Source organism: Leptonychotes weddellii, chromosome 4 (assembly GCF_054177405.1).
Source record: "Leptonychotes weddellii isolate Sample4059 chromosome 4, ASM5417740v2, whole genome shotgun sequence".
NCBI lineage: Eukaryota > Metazoa > Chordata > Mammalia > Carnivora > Phocidae > Leptonychotes > Leptonychotes weddellii.
In genome coordinates, this window is record NC_138372.1 from 17,263,251 (window position 1) to 17,280,553 (window position 17,303).

The 17,303-nt window shown below is 54.3% G+C and overlaps 1 protein-coding gene across 1 annotated transcript in view; it reads right to left on the reverse strand.

Annotated features, from left to right (window-relative positions):
• The window catches only part of RUNX3 (RUNX family transcription factor 3), a 60,437-nt gene extending 43,955 nt beyond the window's left edge, over positions 1-16,482 (reverse strand). The window contains exon 1 of the mRNA XM_081817769.1: positions 16,411-16,482. Coding sequence (XP_081673895.1) covers positions 16,411-16,474 — 64 coding nt within the window. The 5' untranslated portion in view covers positions 16,475-16,482. The remainder of the gene's footprint in view (positions 1-16,410) is intronic.
• Positions 16,483-17,303: the final 821 nt, after the last annotated feature.

Consider the following 17,303-nt stretch of genomic DNA (forward strand, 5'->3'; position numbering starts at 1 on the left):
TTTGTGCATTTGTTATGAAGACACTGCCGGGAACACCCTGGTATGCACATCTTAGGTCCATCCCAGATTCCTCCCTTAGGACCAGTTCTGAGCCAGCCAGTTCCACTGGGCTGAAAATACCCATTTACTCAGCCATTTGTCCACATTATGGTCTAAGGCTTATGGTTTCCATCCCAGATACTCAGCTCCAACCAGAACAGCCTCACAGATGACCACAGTCTGAGGGTGCTTGTGACCTCAGGCGTGTGTAGACCTCATACTTGTTAATAATTTGCTACCTGAGCTCACCACATACCAGGCCCTGTGCATCTTCGTGTGTCCTCACAAGTACTCTCCAGGGCAGGCATGGCTGTCTTCCATCTTACGGATGAGGATCCTGAGGGTCTGAGAACTAAGTGGCCTGGCTGAGGTCACAGAGCAGAGAAACAGGGCACCTGGGATCGGCCTCAGGTCAGCCTGACTCCAGGTGAGGCTGACTGTCCCATCTTCCCGGGGCCACACCCAGGTAGACTGCCGATTCTGCTCCAGGGAACGGTGGGCTTTCTAATCTGGGGACGCAAAGACCCTGCCCCACTATTCCTGCTGCCTGCTCCCTGAGGGGGGCACAGTCCAGCATCCCTGGGAAGCAAGGGCAGGGCTTTGGCCTAGAAGCTGGTGGACAGATCCTGCCCTATGTCCTGATGCCACCGTGCCTCGCCTCACCCTCTCCATCTATAAAATGGGCGGGCAGAGACTCAGACGACAGCCCCCTGGGCTTGCGACTGCTTCAGCAGAGTGGTGGTGATACTCAGTGCTGAGTCAAAGGGAGAAAGAACTCGTCAGATGGGCCACCTCGCCACAGACAGCCCAGCCTGGTCTTGGGGGCGGGGGGGCGGTGTTGGAGTGAGCAGGTCTGAGTACTAGGCTAGGGGGACCCGAACAGCCCCAGATGGAGCCCGCCCCCCCACCCCCAGCCCTGGCAGATGGGAGGCTATTTTTTAACTGACCCACAGGAAGAAGAGGCCAGAAATGAGTTCAGGGGGTTAACCCAGGTCCCTAGGGCCCCTTCCTATTTGCATCCTCTTTCCCCCACCACCCAGGGAGCTGTGTGGACTTCACCTGGAGCTCCCTGAAGCCTTCCAGAGCTCCCAGAAGATCAGACCGCTGGAGCTGGAAGGCCCCCACATGGCCCCAGGGAGATGTGTGGGGAAGCTGAACCACCCAGAGCCTGCCTTCCTTGCTGCCGCCTCTGCGGTGCACGGCCATGGGGCTAGGCCACCTCCCCCACTGCCACCTTCCTGAGGACCCTGGGCAGCCCCTCCCTGTCTTGGCCTCAGTTTCCCCACCTGTCAGATGATGGGTCCCCTGTAGGCATCTCTGAGGCCTCTCTCAGCCGGGAAACCTTGTTCTGGGCCGGGGCCTCTACCCTGTGCCGTCAGTCCTGGGTTCCCCGTGAGGCCTTGTCCCTCAAGCACCAGTCCACTGGACAGGGGCCACTGGCAGGTGTCTGGGGACTCCCAGGAAGAGGAGGGACTTCCTGGCCAGAGAAGCAGGACCAGCCTGGGTAGGGGTAAAGCAGCTTCCCCTGCGGCCTCCCTCAGACCACATCACCAGGTGTCCCTTGGTCCCCACGGGCAGGGGTTCCTGAAAAGTCCGGGTGTCTGTTGTAGGGGGTGTGGCCTCTCTTGCATGTTTGCTTGTGTGAGCATGTGCATGTTCCTAGGTGCACGGTGGGGGTGGGGCGAGTGCCGGGGCCTAAGGTGGAGGCCGGGCTTTGTTGAGCTGTGACGGAGGCCCCACCACACCCACAGGTCCTACCCAGAACCCCTCGCTGGTACTGGTCTGACCTGAAGGCTAATGAATGGGGGGAGGGGCGCATGCAGGGCAGGGGTGCATGCCCAGAGTGGGGGCACAGGGCCTCAAATGTTGTCAGGGCCTCCAGAGGCTGGGACCCCAGGGGATACGTGACAGAAGCTGACTCTGACTTGCCTCCTTTCATTTATTGTCTGTGTAAAACAATGCTGTTAAGACACAGCATCGATTGGGTCCGTCACACAACACACACCCGCCCCTGTGATAAAACTGGTTTTGACCCTGGAACAATGTGAGGGTTGGGGCGCTGACCCCTGTGCAGCATCGACTTCCCCAAAACTTAGTTACTATTGACCGGAAGCCTTACTGATAGCATAAACTGTTGGTTAATTTTTTGTATGTCACGTGAATTCTATACGATAAAGTAAGCTGGAGAAAAGGAAATGTTACCAGGAAAATCAGAAGGAAGAGAAAATACTTTTACAGTGCTGTGCTGTATTTATGGGGAAAAAAAATCCACGTATAAGCGGATTCTTGAAGTTCAAACCCGTGTTGTTCAAGGGTCAGCTCTAATATGAGCACATTGGAAAAAATTGGAAACTATAGAAAAACACTCAAAAAATGCGGAGGCCTGAGATCTGAGAGCCAGAGAGAAAACTCTGAGCATTAATATAATGGTATTAATTCTCACACACTGAGCGTTTCACATGGGCTACGGGCGGAGCTGAGCACTTGAAATATTGTCTTAGTAAATTCTCTGTGCTGTCATTCTCCCTATTGTGCAGATGAAGAAACTGAGCAAAAGCGAAGGCAACTAGCCGTACGGGAGGGAGCGGCAGAGCAAAGATGCCAGGTCTGGCTGATTTGAAAGTTCAGATCTTCTCAGGGTCCAGGGCTGGGCTCCCTGAGCAGACTGTGTTTACTCATTCATTCCTCCAGCTGTATTTCCTGAGCCCATCCTATGAGTTAGATCTAGCTCAGCACTGGGGGCTCGGCTGTGAACAAGACATCCAAGACCCTCGTCTGAGCTCCCTGAATGGGCACAAACTGAGCCCCAACCTTGAGCACAGCTTGATCACAAGTTCAGGATGTCACTGACTGAGCCTAGTCCTGCCTCCCCCAGTCAGTAGGGGCCACTATGAGCTTTTCATCAGCCGTGATGTATCTAAAAGCCCAGGTCAGGTGTCTGTCTGACCGGCCCACTGTCCAGGTGGGTAGGGAAGCCATCAGGAGCCCACCCACCACCTCTGGCCCACTCTTCTGGTCCAAGCCTCCCTGGGGCAGGGGGCTGAGTGTTGGCCTGGGGCCTGGTCCAGCCAGGGAGGGCACGGAAGTCCAGATCCCCTCTTGCGCTTAGCTGGGAGGCGAGCCTCTGCTCAGGGTACGGGACTGCCCCGGGAGTCTGAGCTGGTGCGTACCCTCGAGCAGTCCCAGGCAGAAATGCCCAACTCAGTTCAGTCACTGGAAGGAATTGCACGTCCCCAGGCCCTTGGACTGGGTCTTCTCTTCCTGACAAAGCCCAGGATGCCCCAGGAGACGACCCGAGGAATTGCCACTCCTCTCACGTGGGAAAAAAGCAGCATGGGTCTGGGCTCCCTTGCCACCCACGCTGTATCTTTGGGGACTGCACATGTTCCCCCAGTCCTCAGGCAGGGCCAGCTACCTAACTTGCGGAACATATAGGATCCCTGTTGAAAGCTCCTAGATTTCTTCCATGGCATCTCTTGACTTGTCATGATGTTTGTATTTGCTATTTAATGTTGCACTCCCCTGGACATGGGGACACTGTGGGGTGAGTGCAGACCCTCATAGACATCCGCTCCCCGCCAAAACCTTGGTGTGTGGGTCATGTGCACCTGTCCTCCCCATGCCCACACTCACGCCTGGCCTGCCTGAGCCCAGGCCCCAAGTCCCCGCATGCTCCTCTGTCTCATCCAACTTCACTTACAAAGCACAAATCCAAAGATGAAATTCAAGATGAAATAAGAATTTCAAGATGGCAGCTGCAGAGCATTAACCCAAGTGCGGGAGCCCCTTCTGAGCTCAGAGCCCTGTGCTCCCCCCTTGGGTTGCAGCCTGAGAAGCCGGCCCAGCCTGAGGGAAGGACCCAGCTCGGATATGAGGGTCAACCACCCAACTCCCACCCCAGCAACAAAGCCCCTGACATGCATGGGAGCAGGGGAAGTGTGGGGGTGAGTAGCAGATCGCGTGGGTGTTCGGGAACTGCCTTTCCTGCACTGGGCTTTGCCTGTCGAAGGGGTGGGCAGAGCCTGGTTTTGAAGCCCTGCTATACTGCTCCTAAACGACGTGACCTTAGACAAGTGCCTTCATTTCTCACGTTCCTCCTCTGGGCGAAATACTGACCCCGTAGGGTTGTGATGTATGGAAAGTGCCGAGCCCAACACTCGCAGTCAATTTCAGGGGTGAGTCAGGGCAGAGGAATGAGCAGCAGGCAAGCATGGGGGTCCCTAAACGGGCAGAGGCAGGTGTGTGTGCATGCCCCTCCCCCCCGCATGGGGCACCTGAGGAGGGAATTCCAGGGGACTTCTGCAAGATGCCCAGGCCAGTAGGCTCGGGCATGATGCTAGATCAAACAGAATCTGGACTCGGTAGGACGGACCCCTAGGGGAGCTGGGGGCCCGGGGAGAGGAACCCAGAGGGAGAGGCCCCCACCAAGGTGCTCACAGTGCCGTCACGAGAAGGATAACACAGGCCCTAGCCAGATGAGAAAGAAGCCCTTTGCTTGGGCCATGGGATTCTGGCCCGGCTTTTTTGGAGTGCTTTCCAAGCTCAATTTCGACCATGTCGTTCCTTGCCCTCTCTGGGCCTCAGTCAATGCCCTGGTGAAAAAGGGCCACCATACATCAAGTGCCTTCTGAATGGACCGTGCACTGTTCTTTACAAATCTCCCCTCTTTGGTCCTCAGGTGACAAGTGACCCATTTCTCAGATGAGAAAACTGAAGCCCAGTGTTGACTCACCCAGCAAGAAAGTGGTTCTGATCGACCAGGCTGGCGGAAGTGCTACCAGTTCTTCCCAGGAAGGGGACCAGTGGAAGCGACGGAATGTTCCTCCATTGAGAATACCTCGATTAGCTCAAAGCTACGGTGCTGTGACGAGGTACACAGGCTCCAGATGCGGGCTCCCTGGGGTGGAACCCCAGCTGGGTGACCTTGGGCAGGTGGATTAACCTCTCTGGCCTTCAGTTTCTTCATCTATAAAACTGACTTAGTAATAGTGTTTGTCTCATAGGGTTGTGAGGATTCAATGAGCAGAGATATGTAAAGCACATCACGCCTGGCATTAGTAAGAGCTATATGCAAGTGTTTGCTGCTAATATTATAACTACTTAAGAGTTGAGTTGTTATAATTTTATTTCCTAGACAATAATGCATTTATTAATTCCAATTTTGTATTTTCCTTTCTGCACTGAGGATCCAGCTAATTTCTCTTTCAAGTCTTAAACAATTTCCTCTGTCCTTGAAAAAGATAATTCCCTGCCCCCACGGGGCCTGTAGCCAGGGTGAATTGAACAGCTTTTCCCAAAGTGGGTTCCTCAGCACACCAGCCTGAGAAGGAGCCTGTTCCTTAGCATATTAAAGGCTCTGAAAAGTCCTTCAGCATAATACTCTGTTGAACATGGTTTGACACAGCCTTCCCCAGTCTTGTTTGGTCACAGAGCCCCTTTATTTCTGCTCAACACCTGGCACCATCTGCTGAACACACAGTGGGAGATGCCCCCCTCATTTCCTGGTTTCTAGGAAATGGCAGACAGAGCCGAGCGAGCGAGAACTGTGAGTAATGCCCCTCACAGAGAGGCGCGGTTCCACCCCTGCAGAAATCATCTGCACTAAAGCTCTTCCCTTGCTCCGCGGGTCCCCTGTGCACTCCCCTTTGCTGCCTGGTTCAGTCCCCACAGCAGCCTCGGGAGGTCAGTAGTGTCAATATCCCCATCTCACAGATGAGGAAATTGAGGCTCAGGGAGGTTAAGTGGCCACACAGCCAGTAAGTGGCGGATCCGGGAGACAAACCCACAGCTTCTGATTCTAAACCTCACATTCTTTTTCTGAACATTGATAGGAAAAGTAAAAATAGATCTCATTCTGCCAGGATCAATCTTCCCCAGTGATTTGCTTTTAAAAATCTGAAGTGTACCCCCCCATACATTGAATGTATTACAAATTTTAAAATCTTTAGTAGCTTTTTTCTGATGACAAAAGCAATCCATGCTTGTTGTGTATAAGATTTTTCAAACATTTTGATTTGGAAAAAGAAAAAGTCCATAATCTCATTCCAAGAGATAAAGCTCTCCTACATCTGCATGGCCCAACAAGGTAGCTATCGTGCCCATGTGGCTATTTAAATTAAAATAATTAAAATGAAATAAGATTAAAAATTTAGTCCCTCAGTTGTGCTAGTTGCGGACTGGGTGGGCACATTTTAGGGACAGACTGTGCGTATATTCACATGCGACGAGGGGCTACAGCATTGAGTGACACAGACCTAGGACATTTCCATCATCACAGAAAGTTCTGTTGGACAGAGCTACACTAGTCTCTTCCTAGACATAGCCTGATGTACACGCATCATGATTATTAACATTCCTGATGAGGTTCCTGGATATGTTGTATGTCTCCGCCTGGCCTCACCCACGGAGAGAAGAGGTAACTCCAGAGGTAAACACCAGATGCAGGGAAAAATAGTCTGGAATATGGTTTTCTCTCTGGGTGTTGAGATTAGAGTTTATTTTTAAATTTCCTAGATCCTTCAGGAGATCTACAACATAAAATGCAGGTGGGGTGGGGATGTTGATGGATTCGTGTTTTCCCTAATTAGTTCTTGCTGCTTCTAAAAGCTTCAAGGTATGATCTTACCCTAGGCTTAATTTATTGGTAGTAGTATTTCTTAAATTGTGGACTCATGGAGAGTGGGAGCCTGCACAAGTCCAAGGAATAAAACACAAAAGAAGGAAAGGCAGACAGAGGTTTATTCTTAGGCGCAACCCCCCCAGCCCCAAGCCTAGGGCTGTTCTAAGCCGGGCCAGCTTCCTGGGCACCCAAACCATGCAGTTGCTCACGGTGCCTTGCTTAGAAGAAGCCCGTGCTTGGTTTAATATTCTGTGGTTGCCATCCTGAAATTCCTTATGATTTTTGTGCAGGGGGCCCTACGTTTTCCTTTTGTGCCGTGCCCTGCAAATTGTCACCGGCCCGGTGCTGGGATTCTCCCCGGGATGGGTCGAGTTTCGACGGCTCTGAACCAGTGCCCTTGTCCTCCTCAGACCACAGACGTGCCCATCCATGGAGCACTCACTCTACGTGCCTGAGAACAAGTATGCTTCGATCTCTCAGATGTGTGTCTGGAGAGTGACAAAAATAGGGCTTGCGAGTGGGTGCGGGAGGGCCCCTGTGGTCTCTGTTCACACACATATCCGCGCTCAAGGTGCACGTCTACGCTGGCCTATTTCAGAGGCGGCCCGGTGCGTCATGGGATGCTCTGTCCCACATCACTGCTCAGCTTGGATCCTGCCTGGATTCCCTGCTTTGAACACCATGCCTGACCTCTAGGCCTGGCCCACCTCCCCTCCAGCCTCTTCTCCCTCAACCTCTCCACAAGACCCACAAGCTCTCCCATCTCTAAGAAACCGTTTCTCTGTGATCCTTCTTCTATCCCTTAGCCCACACCATTAATTTTGCCTGGACCACCAATGTTCCTTCCTTCCCAGACCTACTCATCTCAGACTCTACCCTTCCTGCGAAGCCGTCTGGAATTATTTGAGAAGGGCCTAGAGGTGCGTTGGTTGCATAGAGGAGGATATAAATCACTTTGCCTGGGGGTGTCAGGGAGGGCTCCATGGAGGTGGTAAGTTCCTGGGCCTTCAAGAAGAAGAGATGTCTGCCAGGTAGAAGGAAGAGCTTTGTTGGGCTGGCTTTGATGACAGACAGGTTCTAACATGCATTTGGGCTACTAGCTGCATGACCTTGGGTGAGTCCCATCCCTTTGCTGAGCCTCAGTTTCCCCATCTATAATAACAATAACCCCTACTACATGGATTACTGTAGAGATGAAGTGAAATGAGATACTCTTGCAAAGGAACCACACAGGGCCTGGCACACAGTAAGTCATCAACAAATGTGAGTCCCATATCCCTTCTTCATTGCCTTTCTCCTCCTAAATGCTACTTTCAGTTGGTCATACCATTACTGAGTCTGCTTATGTATTCATTTCTGCAACGGAGGTAGGGATAGCTGTGATGAAGATTTAATGGGCTCATGGGAGCATTTATGGAAGTCCCAGAAGGCTGAAATTCTGCATAGATAGGAAAGGCATAGACCAGAGGGGTGCTGGCCTATCTCCCTGGGGCATTTTCCAGAGGTGAACTCTTTCCACTTGTCACTAGAACATCGGCTCCGGGGTGGGGGCGGGGGTAGGGATCTTTGCCTTTTGTTTGCTCCTGTATCCCCAGTTCCCAGAAGAGTGTGTGGCATGCATACAGTCGATGCTCAATAAACGTCCATTGAAAGATCAGCGGCTCCAACTGGTCCGCATCACATCCCAAGCCCTGGGCATTCCAGGAAAACTGTCTCCAGATTGGGACCACAATGTAGGCCACGAGCATTTCCTGAGTACCTGCTGTATGCACGGCTCTGCCCAGCCCAGGGCAGATCCTTCCTCTACATCCTATGGAGGTAGGGCCCGGGAGGAAGATGACAGACATGGTGATTTGGCAAGAGGAAGGGGGGGATGGCCAGCGGCGCCTGGCTTGGCAAGAGCAGGCTGGCCCCATGCTGCAGCCTAGGCCGGTAGGAGGCCCAGCTCAGTGTTTACAGGTTTAGAAAACACTCAGTTGCCAAATAATTAGTGACAAAGCCTCCCTGCCATAATTGTACTGTGTAGCATTAGCTAGGACATTTTAGTGTTTTCCTTCCAGTCTTTTTTCTAAAGCTGCCTTGTGCTCAGATCTGGCTTCTTTTCCTCTTTGGGGAGGTATATGGCTGCTCTGTAGGGGGAACCCCTGGGCCACCCCCAACATGGGGCTCCTCACTCCAACCTTTCTGGACCTGACACATCTTCCTAAGATAGGAGGGTGTGCAGAACCCTGGGAGGGGCTTTGCCCCCCCACCCCATACTTCCTGCATGGGCAGGGAACAGGATTCAGGTCCACTGAGGTAGGACTACAGGGAAATCCTCAGAGTGGGGGGCACTTCCTGGGGCTGTGGGGGTGTTGGTGCGCAGCCACAGAGCACCCAGGCAAGTTGAGTTTCAGGCAGGGGCATGACCAAAATGAACCTTTCCTCTCCTCTCCACCCTCTTACATTTCACCCTGTTTTCCATCTGAGAGCCCTGAGTTTTCCCTTCCCTTAATACCTTCTGCTTGCTCTGCACCCAGCCACCTCTCTCCTCTAAACAAAGGTGAGTGCACCTGGCTGGCTCAGGTGGTGGAGCGTGAGACTCTTGATCTCAGGGTCATGAGTTTGAGCCCCACGTTGGGTGCAGAGATTATCTAAATAAACAAAAACTTAAAAAATAAAATAAACAAAGGTGAGCAGGCCAGGCGGACCCACTGGCTCCAAAGTATCATGACTATAGGGACCCAGATGGGCTCCCAGGAGCAGCTGAGTGATCAGGGTGGAATTTTAGTTACCAGGTCACACAGTGAAGGATGTTTTGAGGGGGGCCGACTTTGGTCACCCCCGCAAATCGTAAGTTATGGGCATCCACCCTTTCCGCCCACATGTAAGTCTGAACCTTTTGCCAAAAACACTTCCCAGACGCAAAAGAAAACCCCAAAGAGGAACCTAAACCTTCACGCCGTGGTGCCGATTGGACGGGAGTGCTCAGGCTCCCACCAGCAAGCCATTTCAAAGAATGAGCCAGCCGGCAAAGGGGAAGTGAGGAGGCCCGCTGGAAACCTCCCAGGCTGGTCAGTCCTGGTTCATTCAATTGCTTGCCCATTCATCCTCCCTTTCCTCCACCCATTTAGCAAGAAACACTGGGTGGTCCTTCTCCACAAGTGTGTGTGTGTGTGGGGGGGGCGGTGAGTGAGGGTGGGGCAGGGCACTCCCCAGGCCTGGAGGGGACAGGGGAAGGATCCAGGGAGGTATCTGCGGGGGGTGGGGAGGGTGGGGGGTGGTGGTGGCCAGTAAGCTGGGCCTTGAGAGGAGACAAGCAGCTGTCTCACTTTCCTTGTCCCGCTCAGAGTCAGACAGGCTGTTTCCCAGGAGGCAGGGGGTGGAGGGTGGGGGCATTAAATAGCAACAATTTCCAGCATTTATGGACGGCTTGACTCTACACCAGACCCTACGTTAAGCACATAATATATATTCTCATTGACTCTACCCAACCAGCTTTGAATTGGCTACTGTTTGTTCTCCCCATTTTAAAGATGAGGAAACTGAGCTCGGAGAGTTGAAGCGCTTTGTCTAAGGCCACACAGCAGGGAAGTGGCAGTGCCCGGCTGCAGCCTGGGCTTGTAACCACATTTTATGTTGCCCTGTCCCCAAACAACGCTCTCTTCTCCACCACCATCCCAGAGAGCCCTCGACAAGGGGCCTCACAGTCTCTCTATAGTCTCCTCCATGCTTACCGGTCTCTGGCCCTGAGAACACCTACCTTGACAAGTGATAGAATTGGAGGCGCAGCGCGTCTAGCCCTAGCCCAGCCTGGGACAGACTGCTGAGTGAGCCCTTGCTGCCCACCAGCCCATGCATGGGGCTCCAGAGCAGGTCCCGTTCACTCCGTGAAAGCTCCCTTGGAGGTCGGTGCTCCCAGCCCCATCTCACAGACGGGGAAACTGAGCTCAGAGAGGTGAATTAACGCGTTGCCTACACAACAGCACAAACCTGGTCAGCCTTGGGCACCTGGGTGGCTCAGTTGGTTAAGCGACTGCCTTCGGCTCAGGTCATGATCCTGGAGTCCAGGGATCGAGTCCCGCATCGGGCTCCCTGCTCAGCAGGGGGTCTGCTTCTCCCTCTGACCCTCTTCCCTCTCGTGCTCTCTGTCTCTCATTATCTCTCTCTCAAATAAATAAATAAAATCTTTAAAAAAAAAAAAAAAAACCTGGTCAGCCTTACTCCTATGCTATGTGCCAGGCGGAAGGTCTGTTGCTGGGTAGACAAGAAAACTTGGTTTCTTGCTGCTGAATTCGACCTGACACAAGACCAGACTCCTCTTTGGGCCTCAGTTTCCCCATCTATTTAATGAGAGGTGGCACTGTCTGCCAGCTCCAATATTTTCCTGCATTGGCTCACTGTTTCTGGTTCTTGTAACTTCTCAAGGTACGACTGGGTCTCACTCCCACCCCAGGCCCACAATTCCCAGTCCCCCCCCTCACATGGGGTGGGTTGGGGGCTGCCTTTGGGAGGTGCTATTTCAAGGCCAGTGACAGAGGGCCCGGGCTCCACCAGGGGCTAAAGCTCTTCCTTCCTTCCTTCCTTCCTTCCTTCCTTCCTTCCTTCCTTCCTTCCTTCCTTCCTTCCTCCCTCCTTCTTTCCCTTTACTTCCACCAAGTAAGGCAGGATACTCAGCACTAAGGTGGGCACTGAGGCTGGCCCTGGGACTGAGAGCTTGGAGGAGGCCAAGGCTCTTTGGTGGTTGCAGGTGGTCCCGGGGAAGACTCCTGGCAGAGGGGGTGTTTGAGCTCGTTTTGAAGATGGGATGAGACTCCCCAGCTACCAGGGGGCACACCCTGGGTGGTGGATTTGAGAACGGGCCTGCAGATGAGGCATCTCCGGGAGACAGAAATAAGGACTGCTGTTTTGGCCGCCTGGCCCTCCCCTGTCCCCAACCAAACTCTGAGCCCAGGCCTCAGTTTCCCCACCTACTGAGTAGTCTGGACTAGCTCAGAGGCAAGGCTGGGATCAGAGGATGCCGCTCTCCCCTGCCTCTCAGAGCCTTCTGGAAGGTCAGGTTTTCAGGCCCTGTTGCTCAGGGGCATCCTTCTCCCAGCTCCCCTCCCCTGCATAAACTCCCCCACTCCCTCAGGCAACCAAGCAAGCCTCAGCTTTGATGCGGCCACCTCAGGCCTCAAGGCCCAGGCGTCAATGGGCCCTCTATGTGACCAGTGGGGCCGCTGGGGGCCGCCAGCTGCCGTAGTGGGCGTGGGTGAGTCCTGGACACACAGTCCCACTGTGTGGGGCCGGCTCATGCCCGCCCAGACCCTGTGGCGGGTGGGGGGCTCCCAGGAATGTCTCCCTGGGGGGCACTTTGGACAGACAGGGTGGTCTGGGGAGACGGGTGTGTGCAGGGCGGCCTCGGGAGCCCCCGTCAAAGGGGCCCAGCAGACGGGGCGCCAGGCAAGCACCATAGTGGGCGCAGGATGGCTGGCGGTCCGTCTGGTCAGTCCGTTCATCTCCCAGGGGTGGCGGGGGCGGGGGAGACCGCCGTGGGCACACCACTCAGGGTGACCAACCGTCCTGCGGTGCCCGGGGTTTGGGACTTTCAGTGCAGAAACCAGGAGAGTCCCTCGTTGTTGGCCACTGCCCAGAGTTTAGGAAAGGACACTGACCGACCTCTCTGGTCTGGGCAGCTTCCTCTGTGTCCGGTGACCTCTGAGTCAGACCATCTGGGCTAGAGCTGCCTGGCGCCATTTTGTCCAACCCCTGCCTCCACCCAGGCCTGCCTGCCTCATGCCTGAGAGGCCATTTTCCGTTTCTCCCAGGCGTCTTCAGGGGAGGAGCTAATGACCAACCACCCAACCACTGCTGAGAGAATCTTGGCTCAACAGGTGGCCCGACAGACAGACCGACAGACCGGCTGTCCTTCAGCTCTTCCGCTCGCTCTGGGCCATCCCAAGGGTGCCCAGAGTCATCTTATTCCTGTCTCCACACCTTTGCCCCAGGCCATTCTCTCTCTTGGGGTTCTTTCCCCCCTTTGTCACTTCTTCACCCTGCAAGACCCAGCCTGAATGTCACTTCTCCAGGGGAATTATTCTCCCTTTCTCCAGGTGGGCTAGTCCCCTTCGTTGAACTTCTAGACCCCCATTCTTCCCTCCTTTTAACACTGATCACACCCCAGTGCAATTTTCAGTTTACTCATCTCTTCCCACACCTGACCTTGAGCTCTTCAAGGGCAGAGAGCCTAACCCAGTCACCCTTGTATCCAAGATCCCAGCACAAGGCCAGGCTCATGGAAATTATAAGAATGAGGATGTTTACTGGGCTTGTACTCTGTGCCAGGCACCCTGCTCATTTAATTCTCTCCAGAGCCCTGTGAGTTTGGTGTGATCATCATCCCCATTTTACTGATGGGGAAACAGGTACAGAGAGGTGAAATGACTTGCCCCAGGCTACACAGTTAGCGAGGGGCAGAGTCAGAATCCAGGGCCCGAGCTTGAATCTCCATACTCTACTCCCTGATAAGTTTTTGTGGGATTACCAGATAAATGGAAACCTTTGCCTCCCCAGGGTCTCCTAAATCCTGCGTGTTGCAGTTCAGGCCCATTTCCTCCAGTTTCCTCCCCAGAAGGGTACTCCAGTGGGGAGCACTGTTGCCCGCGTGGGTGCAGTTAAGGGGTGTGCTGCGAGGGGGATGCCCCAGAGAAGGGCCTCACGGGCAGTTTAGAGCTGTGGATGGGCCCTTGGGCATCCTCAAGGCCATTGCCTGTGTTTGTCAGATGGGGAAACTGAAGCCCAAAGAGAGGAAGGGACTTGCCCCTAGTCGTGCAGTATGTCTGAGTCAAAGCCATTAGGCCTCAGCGTCTCCATTTGTCAAAGAGAGGAATAAATACCCCTTGTGCGGGACTAGTCCCACAGAGGAGGAGGCGGAAGAATGGAGAATTGCTGGGGTGCCAGGGGCACCCCAGGAGACCCCGTGCCCTCTCACTCCTTCCATCTTGGTGCCTGGAACTCGGCCGTCAGTCTGCCAACTTTCTGGGTTGAGCCTTGCCCTCTTTCCTCCTCACCCTCTACTTCGTGGTGGGAATGGCTCTCCGCCCTCTTCCCAGACCTCTTCCCCATAGTGAACTGAGGTACCTTTGGGAATTGGGAGTGCATGTGTTTGAAAGCTCCCCAGGGTGACGTGTGGGGGTCCTGAGGACCCCGCCCCCCCGCCAGCATGGCCTCCTGGAGGTCCTGCTTGCACTGAATTCAGGACGTCTGTGCACTGGGCTGGGAACACGTGACACGTTTCCTTTCACGAACCTCCAACTAAAATGCAGCTTCTCTTTCCACAGTGATTTTGTCACCGGTTGAAATCACAGATGTTCTTCAGTGTCATTAGGGCTGTCACAGGTGATCTGGAAACACCATTTACCCTCGTCACCACCTTGTGGTGGCCGTTACTGGAGCTCCTGAGCTCTCTGTGCTCTGTGTGTCACGACAGAGGCACATGGTCACAGTCTCACCACTTGCTTTTTTTATAGTTTGATAACCGTATTTCCATAGATTTGGTTTCCTGCACAGTCCTTCAGATTTGGTTTTATGCACTTAAAAGTGTGACTCTGAGAAGGATTCTATAGGTTTCCTGAGGCTCCAGAAAAATCTGTGGCTCAGAACAGGGTAAGGACCCCGCATAGGACAGTGTAGAGCCCAGGATTTTAGCACCCAGGGGTTGGATCTCTCTGGGGACAGAATTGTCAGTGGCAGCCCTGTGAATCTCGGGCAACACATCCCCCAAGTAAGTGTGCTATAAGCAGAACATAGGGAATGGAGTTGGGCAGGAGAGAAGGGGCCAGCCAGTGTGGACAGACCCCTCAGACCCCAGACCTGGAGCTGTCCCCACGGCCCCTGGCTTACAAAGCACATCTGTGTCTCTGTCCACCAGGAATCAGCCTGCTGTGCCCAGCAGCCTCCTGTCTCTGGGCGCATATTGAGCCCAAAGCCACCAGCTCTCCTCTCGCTCAGACTCTGTGCTGCTCTCTACCATCTCTGGGGCTCCATGGCCTCAGGAACCCATCTTAGGTGGCAGCTCCTTCGTCTTGTCTCCCAAGATTCCTTTGTTTTAAATGGTACATTTCTCCATCTTGCTCATGGAGGGAGAAACACAGATTACAAAGACCCAGCAAATGGTTTTTATAAACTCTTATTTTCTTGCCACAGACTGCCTTTAATTAGCTCTGGGGACTACAAAGGGAATAGCGTTATAATAGGAGCAGCTTGAAGGAAGGAGCCACGGCTGTCAGCTCCCAGACCTGAGGCTGTTGCTTGTCACCAGCCACAACCAGGTTTGGCGGGAATGCATCCACCTTGGGATGGCAGCCCCCCACCCCCCAAGTCCCCATCTGCTGTATAGCCTGCCTCAGCTTCTCTCCAGACAGGAGGAAGGGGTCCCACCTCAGATAAGCCCTTGCAGAAACCTTTAAACAATAAGCACCCAAATGCACTTTGGTCCCTGCCCAGAGCTGGCCGCCCAAGGACGGGCTCTGAGTCACTCTGTTAGCCAGCAGTGGAACGGGCCAGTGGACAGAAAGGCAGACAGTCAGACCAACTTCTGTATCTCAGCTGACCACCTCAGCTGAGGAAAGGCAACACCATACCTGCCCCCCCGCCCCCGCCAGCCCTTGGAGTTTTAGATCCCGTTCAGCCCCTCTATTCTAGAGGAGAACCTATCTCCGTGTACAGCCCCGAGGCACTGCCCTCATACACAGCCCATCCCCAGCCTCAGACGATCAGAATGTCACAGTCAGAGGGGCCTCCGTTTGGGGCGCAGAGAGGTTGCGTTACTTGCCTAAGGCCACTGGGCAAGGTAGCCACTGACCTGGGACTCAAGCTCAGGGCCTCTGGACCCCCAGGCTCAGGTGCCACAGCCCCATCTGGACTCCCGCCGGGGGGCGAGGGAGAGGAAGGCAGCAGGGGGCTGTCTGAGGCCAGGGCTCATCAGCCCTAAGAACCAGGCAGAGGCAGGAAGTCTCCCCCTGAGTTCCAGCCTCCATCAGAGGTTCCAAGTGGGGGATCCAGGAACCCTATCCTTTTTGAAGGACGGAGTGCAAACCTCTGGGTTGCTCTAGGCCACGAATAGAGGCAAAAGCCACCCAGAAACACTTTCTTCTCCCCTGTGGCCAAATCTGTAAACCTTCCCCAGGCCTGCTCCCCCAACGCTCAGCCAGCTTTGGTGTGTCCCAGAGCTCTGCAAGTTCTCCACAAAACCCTGTAGCCTCCTTCTCCTCCCTCTGCTTCCCTCGGCCCAGGATGACTTGGAAATTCTGGGAGCAGTCCTCCGAAAGATCTCCAGATCCGTGGATCTTGACAGAGGCTGGCCTGGCTCTGGGAGACCTGAGTGTGTCCCGGAGTCCGTGTCTGCCTGAGCTCGGGTGGAGGGCCAGGGGCTGGGGCTGCAGGGACCAGGAGTGAGGCAGGAAGCCTCAGGTCACAAGGATACCCTCCATGTCCTCTCCACCCCAGGACCCTTCGAGGTCGGCCGCTGAGGTCTTGTGGCATCCATTTCCCCCACCACTTACTGTCCCCACCAACTGAGGATAAAAGTCCCACAAAAGTCCACTCCAGGAGACCACGGAGGCCACCAACCCCTCTTCCCACCTCAGACTTTCAGGACTCAGCGGATTTAGGGAGGCAGGCCATGCACTTGAAGGCAGCCAGGGTGGTCGGTGGAGGGACGCCGTCCGGGGCCTGGCCACAGCTCCCCACCCAAAAGGATCAGCCCAGGGCCCTGGGCAGTCGTTACTCACCGCGGATGAAGGTTGGCGAGTAGGTCGGGAAGGAATCGAAGATGCTGTTCGATGCCATGGCCATGCCCCTCTCTGAGGAAGGCAAGAAATCAGACCTTCAGGGGTTAGCTTAGGATTGACTTGGTTGGCTGTCGTTTTATTTTTTCCTAGCTACTTTTGAAAATAAAAGGGGGGTGGTAGTGTCGCTTTTTGTTTGTTTTTTTGTTTTGTTTTGTCTCTTTTTTTTCCCCTATTGCTACGAAAAAGAAAAAAGGAAAGAACGCGAGAGTGCGTGTGTGAGCGAGAGAGAGAGAGAAAAAAAATCCCCAAGGAAAGTAAGTTTCTGTTTGTACCCAAGAATTTGGATTCCCAGTCCCACAGGAATGTCTAGCCACAAATTTTCAACAGAAGCGTATGCAGAGTGTATCATTAGATGGCGGGAAGGGGCCAGGGCGGAGGAGCTCACAGGGCAGCGAGAGCAGAGCCAGGCCCAACATCAGCGCCACAGGGAATGAATGAATGAGGCTCACCCCCGACAGAGCCTGGGCTCCACTGGGTGCGAGGGCGGCCCGGGGGTGGGGAGGATCAGGAGCCAACCAGCGCCGGCGCAGGGCCCTGAAGGCGGCCGAGGGCCTGGCCTTGTGGTTCTGTGGTTGAGGGACCAGGCCTTCACAGTGTCAACCCAACCTCAGCTCACAGGATGCAAGAAGCCAGCTCGCGGCCTTGGCCCATTGGCTGGGCTGGGGTCACCTGGGCTGTGATGTCACAGCCTCTTAGAAGATTTTGTGGCTGCTTCTCTCCTTTTTGGAAAAAAGAAAAAAGAGAGAGAGAGAGAGAGAGAAAGAGAGGGGGGGAAAAAGTGATGGTTTTTATTTGTGGGGCTGGCCTCAGCACGCGGCCCGGGAGCAGAACTG